The sequence below is a fragment of the Harmonia axyridis genome, chromosome 7, assembly GCF_914767665.1.
Source record: "Harmonia axyridis chromosome 7, icHarAxyr1.1, whole genome shotgun sequence".
Lineage (NCBI taxonomy): Eukaryota > Metazoa > Arthropoda > Insecta > Coleoptera > Coccinellidae > Harmonia > Harmonia axyridis.
Genome location: NC_059507.1, coordinates 35,173,336 through 35,200,153, shown reverse-complemented (window position 1 = coordinate 35,200,153; position 26,818 = coordinate 35,173,336). Strand labels below are relative to the sequence as shown.

Sequence of the window (26,818 nt, the reverse complement as noted above, 5' to 3'; positions counted from 1 at the left end):
ATGCGGCAGTTTTATTTGTTGACGTAGCTATTCAACCAGAAGTGCGCTTCATCGCTAAACAAAATAAAATGGACGTAGTGCGTGATACGTATTCCGCACAGAACCATTATTTTCGAAATGAAATTTCACTATTTGCAAGCGTTGTTCAGGTGTGAGTCTATTCATGATGAATTGCCAAACTAAACTGAGAATGAATCATTTGACAGCTGTTAAATCGGTCGCCATCTTGAACAGAAATGCCAACTTGAAGTTATATACCTCGAAAAAAAACACCCGTTAGAAGTAACAAATTTTGTACGTTGACCGAAAAATCATTGAAAACCAAAATAGAAAACCTTATTAACTTCATAGGTAAACTAGATGTTTGCTCCGTAGGATATTCAAACTATTGAGAGATATTCAAAAATGAAGATGTCTTAAAATGTGTGTTGATTCAAAAAAATTTTTTGGGAATTATAACTATTTTTTTCGGGAGATTCGGAGAGTGTCAATCTTGTACTTAATTTCCATATGAAGAATTTCGAAAGTATTATTAATAATATTGTTCTATTCCTATTCCTAACCATAAGTCAATAATTACAAATATATTAGTATACTCCAGATTTATTCACTTCTCCAGTTTTTTCCTTATTGTTTTGATAAAAATTTCCTAATTATTAATTATCATAAAAGATATCAAACCACTAAATTTTCCTTTTAAAGGTTCAAAAATTTTTGTCAACATATTATTGGAAACATTTTTTAATGTCATTATGTTTTACGTTGGGATATGATGAATGTAATGATTCTTTTCGTTGTTGTTAATCAAAATCTCATCAAACATTTTTCATTGTGATGTTGAAATGTTTGTGGAAATAAATTTTGTTTTTTCTCATTAGGCAAGAAATGTGGAACGTAATTTTGTTTTATCTCATTTAGCAACAAATTTGCAAAGGGAGGGTGTTCATTCCTTTCTAGATAGATATTATTAAAAATGTAGTAGAAAGATTCTCATTTTAGTTAATTATTTCCCATGAAAATCTTTGGAATCGTATGGAGCAGAAAAACACTTGGAAGTTTGAAACAACTGTCAGTCTCTACATCATACTGATGTTTCCAGTTCGAGAACACGTTTGATGAATTTTTAAGAAAACAATTTCAAGCAATCAAATTTGAAGAAAATTATTTCTCACAAAAATGATAAAACATGAAATATACGAATATACAGGGTGATATTGATAATGTTCTTATTTCACCGGAAAGATTGTAGTCTTGGAGTTTTAAAATTTTCATTTAGATTTTTCAGTCAAATACACCTGTGATATGCATACATTTTTTATTCCATATTGATTTTTATTCTGTTTTTTGTTTCAATAATTTCTTTCGAAAACTATCAAAAACCTATTGTAAGATGACTCAAAAAATGTGTAACCAGAAGGAACTAATCGATTAAAATAGAGGTATATTAGAGATAGACAGATATTAAAAATTAAAACATTTGTCGATTTGAGAATTTTCCAAAATTGTTAATAATTCATCATTAGCAGTGTTTTTGGAATTACTTCGGATATTTCATAAAATGAAATAAATAAATTACCATCCCAGAAAACTGAGTTCATTTGCATGCACGATTGCCGATCGTGTCAAATTTCCCCGCAATCCGCGACACAACAACAAATCGGCAACAATGCACCAGACCAACCCCTGCACCGAACCGCCGTTTGGGGAAGTTCTGTGAGCCGAACAATTGAACGTCGGGACGTCCAGGCGCCCCCCGCTTTTTATTAGTCATCGCGGTGCTCAAAGTTGCCTCCGCCGTCCCGACAACGGCCAGTGTCGTTTTTGTTTACAAGTTGCCGAGTTGTCGCGTTTGTCCGTATCCGGCGCCCCTGAAGAGGATGTCGTTGTTCTTCTGTTTGGTCGAAGTTTTCGAGGTGCGATCTAATTCTGAAGTGCGCGACATTTAATTTTAGAAATCTAAAATCTCTTCAGCGGTATCTTCGGGTGGACAGGGAAAGGAGGTGGAGAAGGATTAGTCTAGTCGGTTCGTGCTCTTTGTGGATGATCCCGCTAACATTCTTCGAGATGGGTAATATTTTGTTTTTATTTTTGTACCTGAGATTTGTCCGCTCGTGTATTAATAACTTTAGCGTTTCCGGTCTTGATTTTTATGAATTGATGAGTGGGATAATTTTCTAACTTCTAACCGCTTGAGCAAACGCTTTACGATTAGTTACTTCTTCAAATGTGTCAATAGAGGATCAAAGATCAAACAGTTCGAAGTTCTTGAAAAAAACCTTTTCATATCAATTGCATACAATTATATTGGAGGTAGGATCTTTATTTTCCTGTAATTCTGCATAATTTTGTACATCAAACTCTCAAAAACTTAACACTTCAATATAATTTTCCATGTTTTTTTATTCCATGACTTTGTTAAAGGGGTAACAAAAATTGTGAATAAAATACACAATGATTTGTATTATTATTTATCCATATAAAGGGTGTTTTTTTAGAGCTATAGAACTTTGAATTGCAATAAAACAACGATGGATTATTCGATTGACATGAATTTTATTTATCCGCAAGATAATCTTGTGGCATTACATTTTAAATATGATTTCTGGCATATGACCGCCACGGCTGACTCGGATGTAGTCCAATCTGGACGTCCAATTTTCGATTACTTTTTCCAACATTTGTGGCCGTATATCGGCAATAACATGGCGAATGTTGTCTTCCAAATGGTCAAGGGTTTGTGGCTTATCCGCATAGACCAATGACTTTACATAGCCCCACAGAAAGTAGACTAGCGGTGTTAAATCACAAGATCTTGGAGGCCAATTCACAGGTCTACAACGTGAAATTAGGCGGTCACCAAACGTGTCTTTCAATAAATCGATTGTGGCACGAGCTGTGTGACATGTTGCGCCGTCTTGTTGGAACCACAGCTCCTGGACATCATGGCTGTTCAATTCAGGAATGAAAAAGTTAGAAATCATGGCTCTATACCGATCACCATTTACTGTAACGTTCTGGACATCATCGTTTTTGAAGAAGTACGGACCAATGATTCCACCAGCCCATAAAGCGCACCAAACAGTCAGTTTTTCTGGATGAAACGGTATTTCGACATACACTTGAGGTTTAGCTTCACTCCAAATGCGGCAGTTTTGTTTGTTGACGTAGCCATTCAACCAGAAGTGCGCTTCATCGCTAAACAAAATAAAATAGACGTAGTGCGCGATATGTATTCCGCACAGAACTATTATTTTCGAAATAAAATTGCACCATTTGCAAGCGTTGTTCAGGCGTGAGTCCATTCATGATGAATTGCCAAACCAAACTGAAAATAAATTACTTAACAGCTGTTAAAGCGGTCGCCATCTTGAACAGTAATGTCAACTTAAAGTTATATACCTCGAAAAAAACACCCGTTATATCACAAATCATTCACCCATCTCAACGAATAAATCTATCATCAAAACATTTTCTAAACGCAAGTACTTCGAAGAGATAATGTGAATAGAGTCGACTGGAACTATATCTGGAGAATGTGGTGGTTGTTCGATGAGATTTGTTGATTTATATCCGAAAATATGGTTATGATAATAGCCTTGTGAATGGGGTTTCATTATGGTATATAATCCTTCTGTTTTTTTTTTAATATGTTTTCTTCAATCATGATAATCAGATAATATAAGAGATTTTGAAATAAGCATGTCCCGGTACCTCCTCGACAGAAATCCGGTTTTTTCTTTGCCAATTTCAGCGAATTCGCTTGTTGATTACCCAAACAATGTTTTGACATCTTATCGAATGACTTCATCAAGTCAAACTCGGCAAGAATATTTGACTCTTTCATTTCGTAAGGATATTCTATCAAAAATAATGAATCTAAACCACCCTTTGGTAGATTTCCACTAATCGTATTCCACTTTTCCAGGTCCGAATAATGGAACAGAAACTGGCATGGTCTCAGAAAAGCGACCCCAATAACGTACAGATCCACCGTTTAGAGGGCGAGATTGAGGAGCAACGCCAGTTGAGACTGCACGACGCGCGACAGGTGGAAGCCAAGGCTGCCCGCATCAAAGAATGGGTTACCAATAAGCTCAGGGAACTGGAGCAGCAGAATCAGACGTTAAGAGAACAGAACATCAAGTGCAATCAACAGTTGGAACTACTCAGAAACCACTTGGCTTCTGCCGACAGGAGAAGGTCGGAGAGTTGCTCTCCAGATAGGCACAAACTGCCCACCAGTAGCCTCAGTAACAAGTAAGTAGTCTTGACCCAATGGAAAAAAATCCAACACGAAAGAAAGCATTTATAGTTTCCAAATGTAGAGTAATTCCTAGTCTCTTCCCCAGAAGTTCCAAACACAGAAGACACCAATCGGTGTGCCTTTCCAGCAACTTCGAACCAGCGGTTCCAAGTGCCCTAGTTAGTAGTGTTAATTTCGGCACCAGCACATCCAGTATGGACCCTCTAACGGACGACCTCAGGGCAGCCGTTGACAACTTAAGTCTAGGAAGGGTGCCGAGCAGTAGTGCTTCCGACCCTGATTTAGCTCATGACTATGCCGAGATATATACACCAAGCAGAGAGAAAGTTCCATGGCCTAGAGCACCTACACCACCTCTGCATAGGTTTCCCAGCTGGGAAGATAGGATATACCAGGTAATTTCTCTGAGCTGATATAGAATTTTAGCTCTTTGGTGGGTTAACCATGTTCTTGTTCAGATCCAAATAGGTTTTTGAAATTTTGCTTTGAAACTGAGCTAGGTACAAGCAAAGAAGTATGTCACTCATTTCTCTATCAAAGAAATTTCTGCTCAATAGCTGTTTCCTTATGTCCCAAAAAGGTTCTCATTCAACTAGGGAGATATAACCTAGAGTTACCGACTAGTTTATCTTAGTCTAGAAGACTTTGTTACTCTCAGCCCATTATAAATATACCATTCAAAGGTATATCCTTCAAAAAATGTTTATAATGTGATAGTAATCATTGTTGAAGAGCTGAATATCTTCCTGCTTAAAAAGCAAGAAAGCTAATTCGAATATACTACCTGAATCGGAGAGAGGTGGTCATACACTTAAGCCTTAGAATTTTCATCTTGATACTATTTTATGCCTTCCAGGTAGCCGCAGATGGCCTAACACTAACAGGCACAACCCCAAGCGACCTAGGGCCTGAACAAGCCGGCTACCAAGACATTCCTGTTCCGGTCTACGCCACTGTAAAAGGAAGGGCCAGTCAAATTCGCTCAATGCCTTTCACCGGCGACTCATCGGACGATTCCAGTGACGGTGAAGGCAATAACACTACGGTAAGGGTCATTATCTTCAATCGATATTCGATATCCATATTTAGGATGATGAAATTAATATTTTTGCTTTGTTTAGGCTGTGGATGGCACCAATACAAATAGCAGAAGCTCTGGAGACACCTCAGGATCAAGTCCTGGCAAAAGAACGGCCTCGAGTAGTAGTGGTTCTCCTAGTAAGAGCAAAACAAGAGGTAAATTATCATAGCCTTTATACCAATATCATTTAGAGCTGTGCACTGTGCCACACCTTTTGTATGGTTCAAAAGATACCAGGAATGGACTAGTTTTCATTTTTTTGTTAAGGATTAATTCTGAAAATTCAAGTAAAATGAAACAAAAATGTGGAAGAATCATTGAAATATCTCTAGAAATGAAAAAGTTATGGGACTTTGAAGTTGCGCTTGGAAGAATAATTCCATAGTAGGTGTAAGTGGCGTGACGTCACACAGTAGACGACTGGTATTCGCAGAGTGCTTACGAATGCATTGGTGTACAATCACTTGTACCGTTCGTGTCGTGTTTTGTTCGTTACACGATGGCTGAAATAACTTACTATATACATACCTATACATTACTTTTTTCTCTTTTTACTTTTCACTCCTCACATGAATATGTTTTGCCATTGATAGACTTCAACAACCAGTACTCAACTACAAACTGTTTATGAAACGTTTTTTAAATAAATCATCGTTTTAAGTTGAACCATGATGAAAAGTAGATACTTACTTGAAAAGTTTAACTCCTTTTATTTCAGCACTGACATAAGATGGATTGGGAGAAAAAAACTCCATCACTGCGAATATATCTATTTTAGGCAAATTGTCACTTTGTTCTTTCACGAAGCCTTCTTCCATTATGGTGACATAAAAACAAAACTCGAGTTAAAACTACACTGTACAACTACAAACGGCGCGAGAGCCTTGGCGCGGCTAAGTATTTAAACGTAATTTATGGTGTACCGATCACAGGCAAGTGCCGTGACGTCACAGACAAAAGACGTTCCGCGCTAAAATACGTAAATTTAGATAATCTATTTCTCAGTCATTTATTGATGGATTTTCAAAATTTTTTCACTGATTTATCAGTTTTGCTCTATATTTTAATTCTATCGTGTCAAATATAATATTATCAACATCACTAAACTAGTCCATTGATTGTAAATAATGTCTTAAATGACTCTCTGGATCTTTTGAACCATCCACCATATGACTCCAGCTTCGCTTAGCTTTTCATTTAATCAACCTTCACGCAAAGGTGTTTCAGATACATCCTTCGAGTCTGGTATGTCCGATGACTACGCCGTACCACCAGACGCCCTGAGCTGTGATACTGCCAGTTTGGAATCTTCCATGTTACTCAGAACATCCTACCTGGACAGTCCCAAGAGGCTGGAGAGCTTGGAGAAGTCCGGATCTTTGGCCAAGTTAGGAGGAAAGTTGAAGACGTGGCGAAAGAGGTGGTTCGTACTGAAGAACGGCACACTGACGTACTACAAGGGACAGAACGATACGAATAGGAAACCCCAGGGTCAGATCATCTTGGACGATATCTGTAAGATAACAAGAGCGGATGGATCAAACACCTTCGAGATCGATACTGGCAAGAAGACGTACTACTTGACTGCTGACTCCTTAACGGCTATGGAGGATTGGGTAAGTTCTCCTAGATTCTTCTCTTCATACGCTATCCATTTTTGATGTCTGATTATTGTTGAGATATTTCTGGTTGGACTTTCCACTGGAAATAGCTGGACAAAGCTTGCAAAGTTTTCAGAACTATTACCGATATGTACCTACTGCAAAGGGACAAAATGAAGGAACTTACAAACAAGCATATCATTTGTATCTAGCTTTATTTAATGGTTTTCAACCAAAGTGAGCTAAATCCTTAACGAAGCTTTCCGAATCTCTTTTTATGTGGCTTCAGCATTGATGCTAACGCTTTGGCCTGATCATATATGAAAGAGTCAGTGTTACTCACGAAAGGTTTCAGTTTTATAAAGTAGTTATGGATTATTTGGGGTCCTTATAGGTCCATAAGCTCTATTTTCACTATTGCATTTCCTTCATCTTCTTAGGAAGTTATTGTTATTATTATAATTTGTAGTCATTGAGGATACTTATGGTTTGGTGTTCTTTAAGAGTTATGTGGCCTTTTGTTGGTTTGACTTTGCTGAGCATCATAAGTAATCTAACCCAAATTTCCTCAGGTGAGAGTCCTCCAGAACGTACAAAGAAGAAACGCAACAAAGATACTATTGAGCAGGGAAGAAAATAAGCCTGCCGTGCAGGGGTGGCTAACCAAAGTGAAGAATGGACACGCGAAGAAGTGCTGGTGCATGCTGATCGGCAAGATGTTCCTATATTTCAAGGCTCCTTCCGATCAGACACCGGCAGGTCAGATAAACATGAGAGATGCCAGGGTAGAAGAGGTGGAACACATGTCCGATTCGGATTCCGAAGAAAAGGACCAAGAACAGCCGGATCTCACCATCGGCATATTCCCGACCAATCAGGGGCCTACCTATTTGCTGTGTCCTGGAAAACAAGTGAGTACCTCGGCGAATTATTTTTGTATATTGTGTTCTGTAATAACCCCAAAAGAGGATGAACTAATTCATCATTAAGCATTAAATTGTAACAACTTTTTTAAATGAAGGAGTTTGTTGATTTTCGTTGAATATAAATATTGATTTCTATGTACTGGTAAAAATATGTCATTGAGATTTTGGTATATCTTTACCAAACAGACACCCAAAGAATGGATCCTTGAGTAGAGATTTATCAAGTCAAGTAGCTAGATTGAAGAATATTGATCGTAATATGAGACGCAGATATAGGCGCATATGTTCAATTTCTGAATTTTTGGGCAAGAAATAATCACAAAATCTGAAAATAACATAAAAAATATTGATAATTATAAATCTGAAAATTGAAAAGACGTTTCCATAAGATATGTATTTTTTATTCAGTATTTCAGATCCAGTATTTTGTATCTAGTACCTCGAACACTCGTGTTCAAAGAATTCTGTATTTGATTATTTTCTCTTGTACATCTTTTCCAGCAATACGTTGCTTTTGTGAATATTCAGAGGTTTTGGAAGGGAGAACTTTATCCCAGTGAAGCTAGCAAAATCCCTTTTGGATCTTTAATTTTGGCCATAATTTCAGCTAATTTATTATCCCATTGAACATTTTTTTTTCCTGAATTTGTCGAAGAAATCGCAGCTCTTGCTGGCTCAACGTTAACCTAGCACAACCTATAAGCCTAATCATGTAATCAAACAGTGCTATTTTTATATTTTTATTTTTGTTATTATTTTTAGTGACTTAATTTGGGTTCCCATTTTATAATAGTTGATATTTTTAGTTCAACAAATAGAAGTGCTTTTTGCAAAGTTTCTTCTCATTTCATAATTTTTTTATTAATATGACTACACAATGCTAAAAATCAAGTAGCTTGATATAATTTAAATACTTGACTTGAGTTGACATTGAAAAACTACTACTTTACTTCTTTTCAAGTCAAGCCAAGTCAAGTTGCTTGAATATCAAGTCAAGCTGTGAATCTCCACCCTTGAGGCTCAACTGCGTTGAGAGTAGAAGACTTATGTTAATCTCGGTTACAGGAAAAGGATTCTTGGCTGTACCACCTGACTGTGGCCAGCGGTGGAGGTCCAAGCACGGGAACGCAGTACGAACAGCTCATCCACAAGCTCATGGAAGTGGACGGAGACCCGAATTGCGTACTATGGAGGCATCCGGTGCTCCTCCACGTGCCTTGCAACAAAGACGGGGCAATTCCTTCCTACTTCCCTCTCACTAAGTTACCAACAGAAGCTCTTCAGGTAAGCAGTACCACCTCTCCAATTTCATAGACGTTTCTACATTGAATCCTCTTCTGTTTCTCAGTCCGAGGCCATTAAACTCTTCAAGTGTCTCCAGCTCTTCATGTCTGCTCAAGTAGACCAAGCCGGTATAGATTATCACGTGATACTAGCTCAAAATGCCCTTCAGCAATGCCTCGACATGCCCGAGTTGCAGGCAGAGCTGATCTGCGCCCTCATCAAGCAAACCAGCAAGAGTTCACCCCTTCCTAAGCTTGGAGTTCAGGTATCAACTTCTAAGTTGCTTAAGAAAAGTGTAAGTGTGCTTTTTATATTTGGTTTTTATTATATTCTTTTCGGAGAAGGGATCATAGGTGCTCATGTATCATTACGAAAAAATCGGGCGAGGTAAATTCATATAATAAATTCGCTTTTGTAAATTTCATTCCTGCTTTCAGATTGCTTTATTTTTTATGGCTTTAGCAGCATCTTTCATTTTATTTTATGCGAATTTGTATCGAAAGAACACATAAAAGTATTTCTGTATATAAATCCTTCTTCAATTTTCATTCATCTTTTTCATTTGTTTCATTTATATTAGGCAAATTTGTCAAATTTATTGGGATTAAACAATAATCAGATTCATTTATAGTAGTAAGATTCATATCAGGTATTAAATAATTTCTTCCGATGGTCTCTCTGAAGAATATTTAGAGAAACAACGAATTCATTATCAAAAACGAAAAATATTACACATAACAATTCTTCAGCATCAAAAAAAATTTTAGAAGTAGTTTTTCGCATTAAAACCTTTAGTTTTAGAAACATTCAACTTCGAGAAGTTCCCGAAGGCTTAGTATTTTTCTAATCGATCGAAAATATATTATCATTCAAATCAAGATGGAATAAATCTGCAAGGGTTTAGTTTTACTTTTTGAGTACAATTAATAGATAGACAAACAAAAATATATTCTGTATTAGTTGTACATTTTGTACATAATTTTATAGTTTCGTATATTCATTTCTTATTGAGCATGCCGCTGTAAAAATTTCAACATACATCTAGATGTAGGAACAGCAATCCTCCAGTGGAGGTTATTTATTCATTTTCAAGAATGTTGGTGTTTCTCTTGTTTTTCTTTCGTCTACTTCTTTTATGTTTCAGTTCTCTGATCTAGAATAGATTGCCTGTACATATTATGTGTTGTCTGTTGAGATCTTTTGTAACGTCTAGTTCTTACATGTTAGTTGCTTGAAAAATTCTACAATACATAAATCATGAACACTATCTTGAATTCTTTCATTCATGAACATTTCACATTAACTATTAGAAATTCATTCGTGGTCATATCTAGTTTTAGTTCATTATTTTAATTTATCTATTAGTTTTTAGTCTATTCGAATTCGAATATTTACACGCATATAAATAACACACATCGATGAAATAATATTGGTATAAAATTTCACTTACACTGATCAAATAGACACAGACACTCAAAACACATTTTTATGGCACCCATCTGTGAACTATTCTTGCTTGGTACGTTTCTGCTAGCCACGCACACTCATGAGAAAGTTGAACTGTACATGGAAACACCAAAATTCTTTTCAGCAATTGCTCCTTTGCGCCACTCAAAGCCTATTCACTTGCGAAACAACGCCCAGTATAAATAGCACATCTGACCAACAAATTGCCTCTTCCGCAATACAGGCCTCGCAGGAGGAAAAGTACAAAGAGCACAAAGAGTGTTTCAAGGAGCACAAGGACACCAAAGGACCTCCCAGCTTCACATTTTTGCAGGGCTGGCAATTATTAGCCTTGGCAGTCAGTCTATTCGTGCCAAAGTCTTCTAGACTGTTGTGGTTCTTGAAGCAGCATCTGCAGAAGAACGCTGATAATAGGACGGAGTGTGGAAAGTATGCTTCTTACTGTGAGAGGGCTCTAGAGAGGACTATTTTAACAGGTTTGTCTATCTTTATCTAACAGGAAAGTCGAGTTCTCTAACCATTTTTGATGTCTTATAGGTGGTAGAGAACTGAAGCCATCTAGGATGGAAGTCCTTAGCATACTGCTGAAGAATCCGCAACACCACTCTCTCCCACATTCTATGCCTATCCATCTTCTCAACGGCACCTACCACATTACCAGCTTCGACGGCTCTACGACCATCAAGGAATTCCAAGAGAGTCTGGCAACAGAGATAGGTTGTAGGATAAACAACGGTTTCGCTATTTTCAGTGACGACCCTATAGAGAAAGACCTGGAACACACTCTAGACCCCAACGCCAAACTATGTGATATCATCTCCAAATGGGAGATTGCTCTTAGAGAGAAAGGTCTAGGGAAGTTCGAAAACACCAAGGTGATACGACTGACGTACAAGAACAGACTTTGGTGGAAAAACAGTGCCAGATTGGAGACGGATAAAGAGAGAATCCTACTTTGCTACCAGGTCAACAAGCAAATAGTGGCTGGAAGGTTCCCATTGAGTAGAGAACTAGCCTTAGAACTGGCGGCTCTGATGGCTCAATTAGATTTAGGAGAGTGCGCTCTGGGCACCAAACAGATGGCCACCAACATCTCCCAGAGTCACCCGGGTACTACTTCCAACAAACACCAGAGCCCCAAATCCATCAGGGGTACTTTCAGCCCCCAAAACACCTGCTCCAACACCTTGAATGCCTTGAGCAACGTGCAGAGCATCCTCGCCGCTCATTCCAACCAAGCTCTGACTGCCATAGATAAGTTCTATCCCTACAGGTACAGGGATCAGCTGAACCAAGAGGGTCTGGCCGATCTGCAGGCGAAACTTCTGGAGAAATGGAGGGGATTGAAGGGGAGGACCCAGCTGGACTGCGTTCGGATTTTCTTGACGTGCACGAGGAAGTGGCCCTTCTTCGGAGCAACGCTCTTCCAGGTAACTTTCTTCAATTAAATTATTTCCTGAACCACCTGAATAGTTAGAAAAGAGTGGTAGGGTCTCTTTACAGGTTATTGGCGAAATAGGATGACGAGAACCAATTCAATAAATTGCCGAAGTTTCGTTTATTCATATAAACTCTTCAGGGATAAAAAAAAACCTTTCAAAACTGTGCCAGTTTGTTTATTTTTATACCTAGCATAATAATTTGTGCAGCTATTTCAGCACTGTCTTGCCAATAAACGAGCCTTCGCTCAATATACAGGGTGTCCTTAATTCAAGTGCCTATTAGACGTTTCTGCAGAACTGGGGTCGATTTGAAATCTGAAAACTCAGATATACTCCACCAAGCTAAAATATTTTTGGAACTTGAATACTTCCGGGAGATATTTGTTTTAAATACAATTCATTTTATTTTTTCCTCTCTGATATAATTGAGTATTCAATTCTGAACGATTTATTGTTTCAACTGTTGCATTATTCCGAATATTAACAATGAGACTAAAAAAACATTCCTTGCACTTATTCTTAATATCCTAAACGTAAACCGTCTTCACAACTACACATTTTCCAAGAAGAATAATGCGGAAATGTCGAATAACCTTTGAATTCAATAAATTTCATGACAGGGTGTTTCAAATATAAGGTGTAGTCAAAAGAAATCCATTGTTTTTGCATGAAAAACAAGGCTTTAATTACCACAGTTGAAATGATCTGATTTAGTCAAATATGCGCCGTTTTGTTCGATAACTTGTCGCCATTTTCAAGGTAATATCATTATGCCTCTCTCATAGAAGTCCTTGGTCATTTTGGCAAAAAATTGAGACAGTCGATTTTCACAAGCCTCTGTGGAAGCAAATTTTTCACCTTAAAAATTGGTCGCCATGGACAGGAGCAGATAGTAATCACTTGATGCCATATCTGTACTATGAGGTGAATTCATAAGAACCTACCAACTAATCTCCTGGAGCTTCTGGCGAGCCACTATCGATGTGTGTGCCCTGGCTTTGTCCTGATGGAACACAATTTTTCTCTTATTGCCCAAATTTGGTCACTTCTGGGCGATTGCGCCCCTCTGACGGTCCAAATGTTGGCAGTATAGTTCCGAATTAACAGTTGTGCCGTAGGAGAGCAGCTCATAGTAGATAATTCCCTGTTAATCTCATCAAACACACAGCAAAACCTTTCTGGCCGTCAATCCTAGCTTGACCAACGTTTCCGCCTGCTCACCGCGTTCCGACCCCAACCGTTTTTTCTTGACGTTATCGTAAGATCCACTTTTTAACACTAGTCACCAACTGCTTCAAAAATAAGTTGATATTGTTGCGATTCAGCTGCTATTCTCAGATGGAAACTCGGCCCATGAGGTTTTTTTGTGTTAACTCGTGTGGTACTCATATACGAAGTTCTTCTTGAGTGTAAATAGTTTCAAACGGCTTTTGTTCAATCTTTAGCTCTTGGGTAATCGAAAGAGTGCTTACATGATGGTGGGACCACATTTTATCGATATTTTCGACAATTTGCCCTCCAGTGCGTGGTGCATCTTTGACATCGAAATCACCGGAACAGAACCGACGAAACAAAAATTGGGGTTGATTGGCTATTATAGTATCAAGACCATAAGCACTATTTAGATTTTCAGCCGCCTGGCTTCCCTTTTTGACTTTATTCTCTTTGCTAGTGTCCATTTTTGACGCGCGCTCCATCTAAACTGAGTCGTGTAATCACAAAATTCTCACCAAATATTCTGTAGTACCAAATCTCATCTTTCTAACGCCATCTAGTGGAACCCAATCGGACTTATACAACGCGAGATACAGATAACTAAAGTCATATTGGAAAAATAATGGATTTATTTTTTACTACACCTAGTATTGTGTCGACAGTTGTGTAAACAAATACTTTTTGTCTTTTTCTTTTGTTCTATGACTTTTCTTCATTTCCAGGCGAAGCTAAAACAACCAGACTCCCCAATGACATGGATGGCCGTCAACGAGGATTCTATCACAATCCTCGACTTGGCGACCATGCAGCAACGCACCAGGTACCCCTACACCAACGTCCTGACTTTCGGAGGATGCCAAGAAGACTTCATGCTCGTCGTGACCCAAAACGACCAACAGCCTTCCCAAAAACTCATCTTCAACCTTAGCAAACCCAAGATATTGGAGCTGACCCTTCTAATCGCCGACTACATGAACTTGCTGATCAACAACCCTGGTACACCCTTGCTTGGTACACTCAGTAGGGGTACCATCGTCTCTGTGAACCAGTCCATGGTGAATCAGTCTGTTATGAGTCAAACTGTGGCGAATCATAGTCAACCAGACATCCTTAAGTCGACTCCTGACCACGGTGGGCTGCAAAGGACTGATTCCAAGAGGAGAACGCACGTTGATTCTGGCTTGGCATGATACAGACATCCCTGCGTCAAAAAATAGGACTGATGCGTTTCCTTAGTCGAAGTGAAGCCAATGTGCAGGTTCTTTCCTTATTGTAAATAGTTAAGATCGCAAATGTATATATAAAGATAGAGGTGCAGCTGATTCCGAAGGGACTTTGTATTTAACACTCGATTTATCGTATTAGCCATTATTTAGATGAATATAATTTTTATATAATGAATGAATACCTCTAGGAACTCTCAAGCTAACAAACCAACTAATACTGGTGTTGTCAACATCACTCCTAATTAAAATAGAAGGCGGTTTGGAGGAATTGCAAAGAATTTCCTTCAAACCTCCAGGAAGTCATTATGCAAACTTTTGTATAGCTGATTATCGATGTTCAATTGAATTTTGTACGAGATTAAGTGAAGAAAAACACCATCTAGTCCATATTTTGTAATGTATGCATGTTTTGACAATAGTTACCACAATAAGAATTTTATCTACTTTGGAAGATGTGAACTGTATTTTTTTTACCTTATACAGTAGTCCACGTTGAATTAGATTCAATGAGTGATATGATTTGTTCATTTTCATCTTATGATATTATTAATTTATTCGAATAAATGCCCATTTATATTAAGGTTTTTTCTTCCGTTTTTACCTGCATTTTGTAATATTTTTTTGAAATAGTGAAATGGTGAACTTGATTTCAATAGATGAGTGTCAAGATTTCAAGACGAAATTGTTAATCTATTTCTTGCATTTTCTGCCCTGGATGCATATCCTCATTTGAAAAGTCTAACCACACTGTAAAAGAGATTATTTTCGAAGGTTTTTTTATTCTCACTCAAAATTACACTGCGCAAAAGAATTAACGCACATTATGGAAATTATAATTTATTCTACAACTGAAGGTGTTCACAATGATAATTATTTTTATCAGAATTATGCATGCATATGTTATCCACTTTCAACGTTATTCTTCTATATAGAGGTTTTTTCCCAGCAGGAATAAAAAAAGATGAGATTATCAGATTTTGAATGTATTGGCTCCATTCTGAAATCAGTTGTTCTCGATCAATTGTAGTGATCTTTCGCGTTTGGATTTTGTGAGAGAGCATATCCATTGGGAAGAGGCTGGTTGGGAAAGAGTTCTCTTCACAGATGAGTCTAGATTCAATACCATCTCTACCATTGTGATCGACGTTCCCTTGTATACAGACGTCCACATGAAAGATATGCTCAGTGCACTCTTTCCCAATCAGCCTCTTCACAATGGATATGCTCTCTCGCAAAATCCAAACGCGCCCTTCGATGGGCTGGGGTAAGAGCTGGGCCTCTTGCCGCGACACGAGGCCTTAAATCATATTCTCTGAGGCGATTTCTTATTGTCTGAGTACTCATTTGCACCCCATGAGTTTGCTCAAGCTGATTTTGAAGGAGGCGAGCGGTTGCAAACCGTTGTCTCAACGAAGAAACTCTCAAGTAACGTTCTTGAATGGCAGTTGTTACCCGTGGTCTACCCTGTCCTGGTCTTCGGACATTCATACCTGTCTCCCTGAATCGCTGCAACATTCTGGACACACTTGTATGGGAAACTCCAAACCTTTCTGCAATTCTTGTGTATGTCCACCCTTCTTCTCGCAAAACTACCGCTTGGGCACATTCCTCTTGGGTCAAATTGCGTGTTTCGCATTGCATAGCGATCGAGTGTAGAAAATCAAACGAAAGAAAAACTATTGATCACTAGAATTGATCGAGAACAACTGATTTCAGAATGGAGCCAATACATTCAAAATCTGATAATCTCACCTTTTTTTATTCCTGCTGGGAAAAAACATCTGTATTGAAGAAAAACGTTGAATGTGGATAGCATATGCATGCATAATTCTGATAAAAATAATTATCATTGAGAACACCTTCAGCTTCAGAATAAATTTGAGATTTCTATAATGTGCAGTGTAGTTCTGCACTGAAAGAGGATTATACATATTGGTAATTCCGCCAAAACATATTACCTATGTATATGTTTCATGGAATTTATTATCTTCTATCCAGGTAATTATTTCCTTGATAATGAAATTGATGAAGAGACAAGCATTTTTCGAATATTATTTTTCAGATGAGTGATTAATGCATTTACATAACTGTCAAAGCCTCATTTATTCGAAAACATCTTTTGAATGGATTTAACAATAGAAATGTGAAATTTAGCATCAATAAAAAATCAACAAAGAATGTTGTTGGCATTAATTCAAGCTGTGCAGTACATAATTCAGTCATGTGAATTACACGGAATGGAACTATCGAAATGTTTTTCGCATGGTTTCGTGTGTAGTAGTTAATATAAAATCATTCAAATGTTGTCAATTAAACTATTTCGATTTAGAAATATTTTCGAAGAAAAACAAATTCCTCTGGAAAATGAAACCCAATCTCTGAGTAAGTGAATTTTGATTACCATGGTAATTCTTGCATTTCATTCATACCTACGTAGTTTCGAATTTGATTACTTTTTCATAAGGTAAATCTATAGGAATTGAAGTATTGTATCTTTTCAGTCATAATCTTAATCTATAAAAAGATATTCAGAGAACATTTAGAATTCATTTCTCAAAATTCTGCCGTAGTCATCTTCCCTCTTTTGGTTAACAATGAATCTTTTCACTTTTCAATTCTTTTCAAATTCCCACAGCAATTACTTCTTCAATTTCTTTTTCGAGTCATCTGGATTCGATAACTAAAAATGGACTGTAAAAAAGATCTCCCAAAGCATTTTCTCTCGAAAAAGACCATCTATTCTTCACGAGAAAAAAAAAACATATCCATATTTCGCCAATATCGAAATTACACTGATGGATTTGAAGTAGCAGAAATTAAAATAAAACAATAATGCCATCTTCAAAAGAAGCAAATTTATCGCACAAGAAGTTCTGTGTCAATCGACAACACTTAGTACCAGTTATAAAGTACCCTTGAAGTCTAAATATTATAGCTGGAATCGCTTCAACAGCTCCAGGACCTTTAGCCACAATTTTGAGCAACGAATTTAGCAAAATACATCTAATAACTGGGAGGAAATCATGAAAAAAATGCCAAGCAGTTGCACGTGGTGATCATTAAAGTTTTTCAAATAATATTCCTAGAAGGTATTAATGATGGAAAACGCTATCAGCCAAATGGTCGCTACGAATACAGTTGCAGCATCCTCTTCATGAAATTTTTCATGACTAATTCGTTCATTTGCAGTTGTATATCCTTGCTAACTTTACGAATTCCATCTTTAAGATCTTGAATTGATTGTGGATCATTACCATAGATATTACATTTCACGTGGATCCAAAGAAAAGGAACTAACGGTGTTAAATCATAAGATTTCAGTGGCTAATTTTGATCACCCCTTCGAGGAATAAGACGGTCAGGGAACGTCTTGCAAAATTGGGATTGGTTCGTTGTTTGTTGGCACATAGCGCCGTCTTGTTGAAATAAATGTCGTCCACATCAATAATTTCCAATTCCGACCACACCAGTAGCACAAAACTCGTTCGAAACAGACCAACAGAGACATGTTGATGATGGAAAAACCTCTCCATCAATGAATGATTGTTGGAAAACCTCCAATAATCAATCTTGGATTTTTCTAGCCCTGAATGTGACAATTGTGCTTATCAACGTAGACTCCAATATAAAAATGGACCTCATCACTGAAGATAATGAAGAATATCGATCTCGACAAACCCGAGTTTTCATCAACACTACAGCATCAATATTATCAGTTGTTCTCATAGTTTTGCAAACTGTGACTGCAAAATTTTCATCATTTTCGTAGTGAATTGTAACAATTTCATTGCGTTGTTGAAGCGTGGATCCTTTTATTTTTAGTATTGACGTAGTTGTCAAATGTCAAAAATTGACAGCTGCCCAGGAAGCTGGCTTCTCAAAATGGAGCCTCTTATTGGAAAGCCCTCTACTTTGTATTGAGGGAAAATACAAGTATGAAATTGTAGAATTCTGGTCTTTCTGAAATACCTACTTTACATAAATATATTTCAAAAGGAAATTGAGGTTTTTCGGTAAGGAGACACAAATTTATAAATTCAATAAATTTAACTTCTGACAAGCAGTCAAAAAACCAAAAACATAGCTCTAAAAAGTGCTGGTATTCCCAGTCACTTCTAAGTAAAGTGATCCACTCAAAATGATGTTGCCGTTTTTCGCGAACAAAGTTCGAGGACACCTGTATACACCAAGACACTAATCCAAGAATAGGAGCTCATTCACTCCTTCCTACCCCCAAAACATCTCGCACACATTTTCCCAATAAAATTTTTCCATCTCGTTACAAAACAAACAGAAATCGCTAAAAATACCTACACACGCGTATTTCCCAACTACTGCCGTTTCGTAGAATGGAAAACGCACGCGACCTGAAAAGCTGAAAAGACGCTCAGACTTCGACGCTGTCTCAGTCACGACACGACGTCGTCCAAAATTAGAAAATCGCGTCAAATATCTTTGTAAATAAGAAGTGCGAATTTCGCGGTGCTCTTGGTCGTCAATCTGTGATATATTGTTTAGTGTTTTTCTCCGTTATGCCTTCTTTGTCGTCTCCCACACAGTGTGAGTAGAAAATCCGTCGAATATATTTAGATTAGGCCTTCGGATTTATAGATATTCAGATCGACGATATGTAGGGCGAAAACACAAGTCATTTGGATTATAAATAACTTAGATCTACCTACGTTTCAGATGTAAACTTGTTTGTTGGGATTGTGCTAGGTCGAAATCTTTTTTCTATTACCTTATTTCAGCTGAACTACCTGCTGAAATTGATTATCTGTAAGTCCAAGATGACGTACCCAAATTTCCCAATCGGCATCTCGTAAAAATTTGATCTCTATTTTTGTTACATCTATTTCAAATATTCAATTCGAGTTCATTCGAAATCTTCTCTTTTTTGAAGTTATTTTCTCTAGTTAATTCAATCCATTCCTAATGAAATATATCTCTAGTTAATACTTCAATGCTAGAATCAGCTGGAACACTCTTTCCATATAAGAACAGTCACCTTTTACCTTTTCGTGGCCATACTGAAATTTCCCTGCATGCATTACATGAAAATTTCATATTTGATCTAGATGTAGATTTGTCATATTTATTTTTAATACTTAGATAGAGATAACTTCAAATCTACCCTCCTTGATGTTATTTTGAATGGGATCTGCTGAAACAGTTTGAGGATTAAGAATTCCTCAAACAGATATCTCAAGTATTGGAAAATTGCAGTAAATTTTGTGTTCTTCTATTCTATTTCAATTTTCTCTTTTAGTTAAGTTTCGATGTAGCTTACCAAATTCTAACTGAATAGATAAAAATCTTTATCTACTCCTATTGAATTATATATTCATTATTCAACTGCTTTTGAGCAATTAATAGTATCTATTAACAAACACCGTGAGTTATAATAACTCACTGCCATAACTCACTATAATAAATAGGAAAATATGGATCTGTGCTTCTATACTTCTCGGCTTCTATTCGATTGGCCGAAAGGGAACATTCCATTATTGTTATTGAGGGGAGGAATGTCCGAGGGGATGTCACTTTAATAATTTTGACGTTTTCAAATTAAGTTGATATCTAATTATTGTGAATGTTTTGCTGAAAACGATTAATTCAGATGATGAAGATGAAATATTATATAGGCATACATGTCCAAAAGACAAGCAGCTAATGTTACCATACAAAATTACTTGACCAAAAAATTATAAAGGAGTTTGAAAACATTTTCAAGATTGGTGTAGCAGTAAGATCATTAAGTGCTCGTTTACAGGGAATGTTTTTTGATATATTTTAATGCATTTTTATAGGCAACTATTAAGATTTTTCAATAAAGTTGTGGTACTCTGTACTGGATTCGAGCTAGCCGAAACTAGTTCGATTGTGATTGGTGACACTAAGTTTCCATCTCTCTTGTACGGGATCGAGCACATATGTTTATTTCCCGTTCCTTTTGTCTATATTCTAAGTCTGTATTTTTTTCTTAGTATTTATTGATGAAGTCGTAGATAAAGTATAGTATTCAACTTGCGGTAATGTAGGTCATAACTCACGCAGATGAAGTTTGCAGCACGAGCCGCAGGCGAGTGCTGTAATTCATCAAGTGAGTTATGACCTACATTACCGCAAGTTGAATACTATACTATTATAACTCTACGTCATCGTTCAAATTTTTAAACATTTGTTTATGTGAAAAGGTCTTTGGGTGCTTTCATTAGAATTTATCATTAGTATTCTAGATGTAGGCCATCATTGCTTGAATTTTTGTTCAAATATCTCTATGAAAAAGATAACAAAGAAAAGGAACTAACGGTGTTAAATCATAAGATTTCAGTGGCTAATTTTGATCACCCCTTCGAGGAATAAGACGGTCAGGGAACGTCTTGCAAAATTGGGATTGGTTCGTTGTTTGTTGGCACATAGCGCCGTCTTGTTGAAATAAATGTCGTCCACATCAATAATTTCCAATTCCGACCACACCAGTAGCACAAAACTCGTTCGAAACAGACCAACAGAGACATGTTGATGATGGAAAAACCTCTCCATCAATGAATGATTGTTGGAAAACCTCCAATAATCAATCTTGGATTTTTCTAGCCCTGAATGTGACAATTGTGCTTATCAACGTAGACTCCAATATAAAAATGGACCTCATCACTGAAGATAATGAAGAATATCGATCTCGACAAACCCGAGTTTTCATCAACACTACAGCATCAATATTATCAGTTGTTCTCATAGTTTTGCAAACTGTGACTGCAAAATTTTCATCATTTTCGTAGTGAATTGTAACAATTTCATTGCGTTGTTGAAGCGTGGATCCTTTTATTTTTAGTATTGACGTAGTTGTCAAATGTCAAAAATTGACAGCTGCCCAGGAAGCTGGCTTCTCAAAATGGAGCCTCTTATTGGAAAGCCCTCTACTTTGTATTGAGGGAAAATACAAGTATGAAATTGTAGAATTCTGGTCTTTCTGAAATACCTACTTTACATAAATATATTTCAAAAGGAAATTGAGGTTTTTCGGTAAGGAGACACAAATTTATAAATTCAATAAATTTAACTTCTGACAAGCAGTCAAAAAACCAAAAACATAGCTCTAAAAAGTGCTGGTATTCCCAGTCACTTCTAAGTAAAGTGATCCACTCAAAATGATGTTGCCGTTTTTCGCGAACAAAGTTCGAGGACACCTGTATACACCAAGACACTAATCCAAGAATAGGAGCTCATTCACTCCTTCCTACCCCCAAAACATCTCGCACACATTTTCCCAATAAAATTTTTCCATCTCGTTACAAAACAAACAGAAATCGCTAAAAATACCTACACACGCGTATTTCCCAACTACTGCCGTTTCGTAGAATGGAAAACGCACGCGACCTGAAAAGCTGAAAAGACGCTCAGACTTCGACGCTGTCTCAGTCACGACACGACGTCGTCCAAAATTAGAAAATCGCGTCAAATATCTTTGTAAATAAGAAGTGCGAATTTCGCGGTGCTCTTGGTCGTCAATCTGTGATATATTGTTTAGTGTTTTTCTCCGTTATGCCTTCTTTGTCGTCTCCCACACAGTGTGAGTAGAAAATCCGTCGAATATATTTAGATTAGGCCTTCGGATTTATAGATATTCAGATCGACGATATGTAGGGCGAAAACACAAGTCATTTGGATTATAAATAACTTAGATCTACCTACGTTTCAGATGTAAACTTGTTTGTTGGGATTGTGCTAGGTCGAAATCTTTTTTCTATTACCTTATTTCAGCTGAACTACCTGCTGAAATTGATTATCTGTAAGTCCAAGATGACGTACCCAAATTTCCCAATCGGCATCTCGTAAAAATTTGATCTCTATTTTTGTTACATCTATTTCAAATATTCAATTCGAGTTCATTCGAAATCTTCTCTTTTTTGAAGTTATTTTCTCTAGTTAATTCAATCCATTCCTAATGAAATATATCTCTAGTTAATACTTCAATGCTAGAATCAGCTGGAACACTCTTTCCATATAAGAACAGTCACCTTTTACCTTTTCGTGGCCATACTGAAATTTCCCTGCATGCATTACATGAAAATTTCATATTTGATCTAGATGTAGATTTGTCATATTTATTTTTAATACTTAGATAGAGATAACTTCAAATCTACCCTCCTTGATGTTATTTTGAATGGGATCTGCTGAAACAGTTTGAGGATTAAGAATTCCTCAAACAGATATCTCAAGTATTGGAAAATTGCAGTAAATTTTGTGTTCTTCTATTCTATTTCAATTTTCTCTTTTAGTTAAGTTTCGATGTAGCTTACCAAATTCTAACTGAATAGATAAAAATCTTTATCTACTCCTATTGAATTATATATTCATTATTCAACTGCTTTTGAGCAATTAATAGTATCTATTAACAAACACCGTGAGTTATAATAACTCACTGCCATAACTCACTATAATAAATAGGAAAATATGGATCTGTGCTTCTATACTTCTCGGCTTCTATTCGATTGGCCGAAAGGGAACATTCCATTATTGTTATTGAGGGGAGGAATGTCCGAGGGGATGTCACTTTAATAATTTTGACGTTTTCAAATTAAGTTGATATCTAATTATTGTGAATGTTTTGCTGAAAACGATTAATTCAGATGATGAAGATGAAATATTATATAGGCATACATGTCCAAAAGACAAGCAGCTAATGTTACCATACAAAATTACTTGACCAAAAAATTATAAAGGAGTTTGAAAACATTTTCAAGATTGGTGTAGCAGTAAGATCATTAAGTGCTCGTTTACAGGGAATGTTTTTTGATATATTTTAATGCATTTTTATAGGCAACTATTAAGATTTTTCAATAAAGTTGTGGTACTCTGTACTGGATTCGAGCTAGCCGAAACTAGTTCGATTGTGATTGGTGACACTAAGTTTCCATCTCTCTTGTACGGGATCGAGCACATATGTTTATTTCCCGTTCCTTTTGTCTATATTCTAAGTCTGTATTTTTTTCTTAGTATTTATTGATGAAGTCGTAGATAAAGTATAGTATTCAACTTGCGGTAATGTAGGTCATAACTCACGCAGATGAAGTTTGCAGCACGAGCCGCAGGCGAGTGCTGTAATTCATCAAGTGAGTTATGACCTACATTACCGCAAGTTGAATACTATACTATTATAACTCTACGTCATCGTTCAAATTTTTAAACATTTGTTTATGTGAAAAGGTCTTTGGGTGCTTTCATTAGAATTTATCATTAGTATTCTAGATGTAGGCCATCATTGCTTGAATTTTTGTTCAAATATCTCTATGAAAAAGATAACATAAAACTTCCCCTTGAAGCATTACCACGCGCTAAAAAAAAGACTATTTACTCATTGATGAAATCTTTCAGCAATGGACACCATGTATCCAGAACCAATGTCTAGACTACATAGAAGAGTTATACCAAAGAAACGAAGAGGTGGTTCTTTCAGATACAGAACACAACCTGTAACATTCTCAGAAATACAAGTGAGTATCACACTTCTCTCATTTGAGTCATTCTTGGTTGTATTTTGGGAAGCTTCTGCTATTCATCGCACTTCTTAGAGTTCGAGTGGATCTTTTTGAGATGATGAATCATGTTGTCTTCTGTTCGATGACCTTTGAGTTGAAAAGCCTTTTATGAGTCATTCCTTACAGCAGTAAGAATTGAATCACCTCATTCCAATTATCAATAATATTTTGGAAGCAAGAGCCTACTTTCCATTCAGTATACCTTGTAAATTGAAAGTAGGTTATTAATAAAAGCACTTATCGTTCCTAAGGTAGGTTATTAATTTCTATCTTTCAATTTCACTCTCACTTGCCTAGAGTTTCTTGTGAAATTCATATTAACTAAATTGTATATTCCAACAATGGGTTCTCTAAAATTTGCTAACAGCATTGAAACCGAAATTGATTCCTCGCTTATCACAATCAGCATTAAAACTATGCACGCGTTGAAGTTTTTGAAGTTATATATAGTAGAATCCTTTCAATCAACATAAGATTATTATTCCAATCGATATATTGAGTGATGCTTTAATTTTACATCGGTATTTATGGATTGCATTGTGAGGTTTTGAAAATTGCCTTTTCATCAAGTTCTCTCGCAAATAGGTATATATTTCAGCTGATTGTTTAATAATTATTATAGGAAAACCTTCACATTGGCTCGAGGCCATACAAATTCTAATCCCTAGAGTAATTAACAGTTTACATTCCAGAAAGTGACGAATAATTTTATTTATTTTTAGGAAGTGGACGAGGATAATATTGAAGACCCAACTCCTCAACCATGTTGCTCCTCCAAGTCAGAGATAGAACTTAACATCCTAAACAAGAAATTCGAAGAGTTCAAACGCGCAGTCGACCTTGGAAAGTTGGAAAAATCTGACTTGGACGATAGAATAAGCGAAGCAGCCAAAATCCTGACTAACACAAGACCAAATGCAAAATTGACGACTAGGACGTCATTCTGATAGAATCAAGTTCAGTGTTTCAATTTTGTAGGACGTCGAAGCAATAAATACACACTTAGATAATTCATGGATGAACAGAAAACAGCATTTATTATAGTTTATATTGAATTCTACAATCGGTTAAGGAATTGTTTATGGTTGTCAGTTTGGTGTAGAGGTTTTAAAGAACTCAGCTACCATGCAAACATCTCCAGTATCCAAGCCATGCTATCAGAGTGCCAGTAGATTTGAAATAGTGATCCTTTTTAGTTGATACTAAGAGAACAGTACCTGTCGTTTTTGAAACAATGTGCACTATGAATATTTGATACTTTGTTAGGTACGTATAGTGTTAACGAATGTCAACATAGTTATTTATAATACAAGTGCAGAAGGCATTGATATTCTTCCGCGAGTTCAAAATTCAAAAACGAGCCACGAAGTGGCGAGTTTTGGAATGAACGAGTGGTAGAATGAGCCTTCTGTACGAGTATTATACATTATTTTCTCTAATTCATTGTATTTTTATTGAAATTAATGAAATATTTCCATAAATATCATTTAGTGATTTTGGCATTGAAAAATGTTGGTTGGCAGAACTGATTTCTTCAAGGCAAATTGATGAATTGACAGATAAAGCCGTGGCGGAAAGTTCGGAGTACCAACATATAATAATAAAATATAACCATGAAAACTGTGCGTTTCTGATATATTCTCGCACGATTTTGTTCTACAAGATGTGGAAGAATGAACGGAATAACCACAGAATTAGAGAATAGTGATTTCTCTAATTCCGTGGCATATACGTTCATTCTGTCATACCTTGTAGAACCTAATATTGTTAGGATTTTTTCAGTTTTACACAGAGATTATAAGTTTATTTCATTATTATCTGTCAAATTTGTAATACCGAAAACAGTCAAGCTAACCATCTTTTTTCAATGCAAAAACTACTTAACGACATTCACGGAAATATATATCTCATTAATTCCAATCAAAATTCAATGAATTAGAGAAATTAATTTATAATATTCTTACAGAAGGCTCATTCTAACCTCGTTCATTCAAGAACTCGACAATTTTGTAGTTCCTTTTTGAATTTTGAACTTGTAGCAGGATATCAATGCCTTCTGCAATTGTATTATGAATAACTATTGATGACATTTGTGATGCAAGTTTAGAAATGTTCAAACCCACCTCAACTAAGGAATATCACTTTCATAGCGCACGTATTTTCGAAAATTGAATTGCAGTTTAGATATTACGTTCAGTCTAGATTTGGTTGGACTTTTATATGTAAGATTTAATGTTTTCCTATTTTTTCTATGATAATATTTGTTACTCAATGGTCAATTCTCTCTGAAAGGAATGTATTGTAAATTTGTCGAATAAAAAAAAATCAATAAGAAATAACAAAAACATCAAGGTAGAGTGTAATTTATTCACCTAAAAGTAACATGGAACGTATAATTTTATTGTAAATAACATTTTTTATTCATGTATAATAGAAATTTTCAAATTCCGGTTATTTCATTATCCAATCCTCACTACCTTCAGTATAAAAAAAATCGTTATTTTCCAAACACAGATCGGCGGGAAATATCATACAATTCCATCAGTTCTAATCAGTCGATTCGATTACACCTTCTTATCATCTCCACCATTTTTTTTTTCAGGTCTCTCAGACTACACGTAAAACTAAGAAATTCATATGAAAATAGAGCACCGCCGATGACGCATCATCTACAAAAGTCTTAATTCTAAAATCCTTAACATTATTGGCCAGTAACAGAATCACAGTTTGTTATATACATTAACAACTATATTGAGTTATCCATATTTTA

The 26,818-nt window shown here is 36.3% G+C and overlaps 2 protein-coding genes across 21 annotated transcripts in view; both read left to right on the top strand.

Annotated features, from left to right (window-relative positions):
- Positions 1-15,086, top strand: part of LOC123683961 (uncharacterized protein CG43867) — a 253,551-nt gene extending 238,465 nt beyond the window's left edge. For 6 of the 17 annotated variants that reach the window (XM_045622976.1, XM_045622978.1, XM_045622977.1 and 3 more), the window contains 11 exons: positions 3,926-4,257; positions 4,338-4,659; positions 5,121-5,309; positions 5,386-5,500; positions 6,564-6,961; positions 7,519-7,857; positions 8,938-9,156; positions 9,221-9,451; positions 10,748-11,099; positions 11,161-12,053; positions 14,003-15,086. In XM_045622976.1, coding sequence (XP_045478932.1) covers positions 3,926-4,257; positions 4,338-4,659; positions 5,121-5,309; positions 5,386-5,500; positions 6,564-6,961; positions 7,519-7,857; positions 8,938-9,156; positions 9,221-9,451; positions 10,748-11,099; positions 11,161-12,053; positions 14,003-14,470 — 3,858 coding nt within the window. In that variant the 3' untranslated portion in view covers positions 14,471-15,086. Of the gene's footprint in view, positions 1-1,843; positions 2,069-3,925; positions 4,258-4,337; positions 4,660-5,120; positions 5,310-5,385; positions 5,501-6,563; positions 6,962-7,518; positions 7,858-8,937; positions 9,157-9,220; positions 9,452-10,747; positions 11,100-11,160; positions 12,054-14,002 lie in introns of those variants that run through there. The other 11 variants (XM_045622993.1, XM_045622990.1, XM_045622988.1 and 8 more) reach the window with 11 other exon arrangements.
- Positions 15,087-16,744: 1,658 nt separating this feature from the next.
- LOC123684596 lies at positions 16,745-25,267 on the top strand. Of its 4 annotated transcripts, none has more exons than XM_045623911.1 (3): positions 16,745-16,888; positions 23,885-24,003; positions 24,771-25,267. In XM_045623911.1, the coding sequence occupies exons 1-3, from the start codon at positions 16,807-16,809 to the stop codon at positions 24,993-24,995; spliced, it is 426 nt and encodes a 141-aa protein (XP_045479867.1). In that variant the 5' UTR covers positions 16,745-16,806; the 3' UTR covers positions 24,996-25,267. The 4 variants fall into 4 exon arrangements, with proteins under 4 accessions (XP_045479867.1, XP_045479869.1, XP_045479868.1 ...); XM_045623913.1 differs by lacking the exon at positions 16,745-16,888 and adding an exon at positions 18,846-19,066; XM_045623912.1 differs by lacking the exon at positions 16,745-16,888 and adding an exon at positions 21,863-22,079.
- The last annotated feature ends 1,551 nt before the right edge of the window (positions 25,268-26,818 follow it).

Coding starts and splice junctions, on each gene's coding strand:
- LOC123684596 (XM_045623911.1), top strand. CDS start 16,807: ATGTTGTCAATTAAACTATTTCGATTTAGAAATATTTTCGAAGAAAAA. Junction 16,889..23,884: donor AAATGAAACCCAATCTCTGA/GTAAGTGAATTT, acceptor GAAATCTTTCAG/CAATGGACACCATGTATCCA. Junction 24,004..24,770: donor TAACATTCTCAGAAATACAA/GTGAGTATCACA, acceptor ATTTATTTTTAG/GAAGTGGACGAGGATAATAT.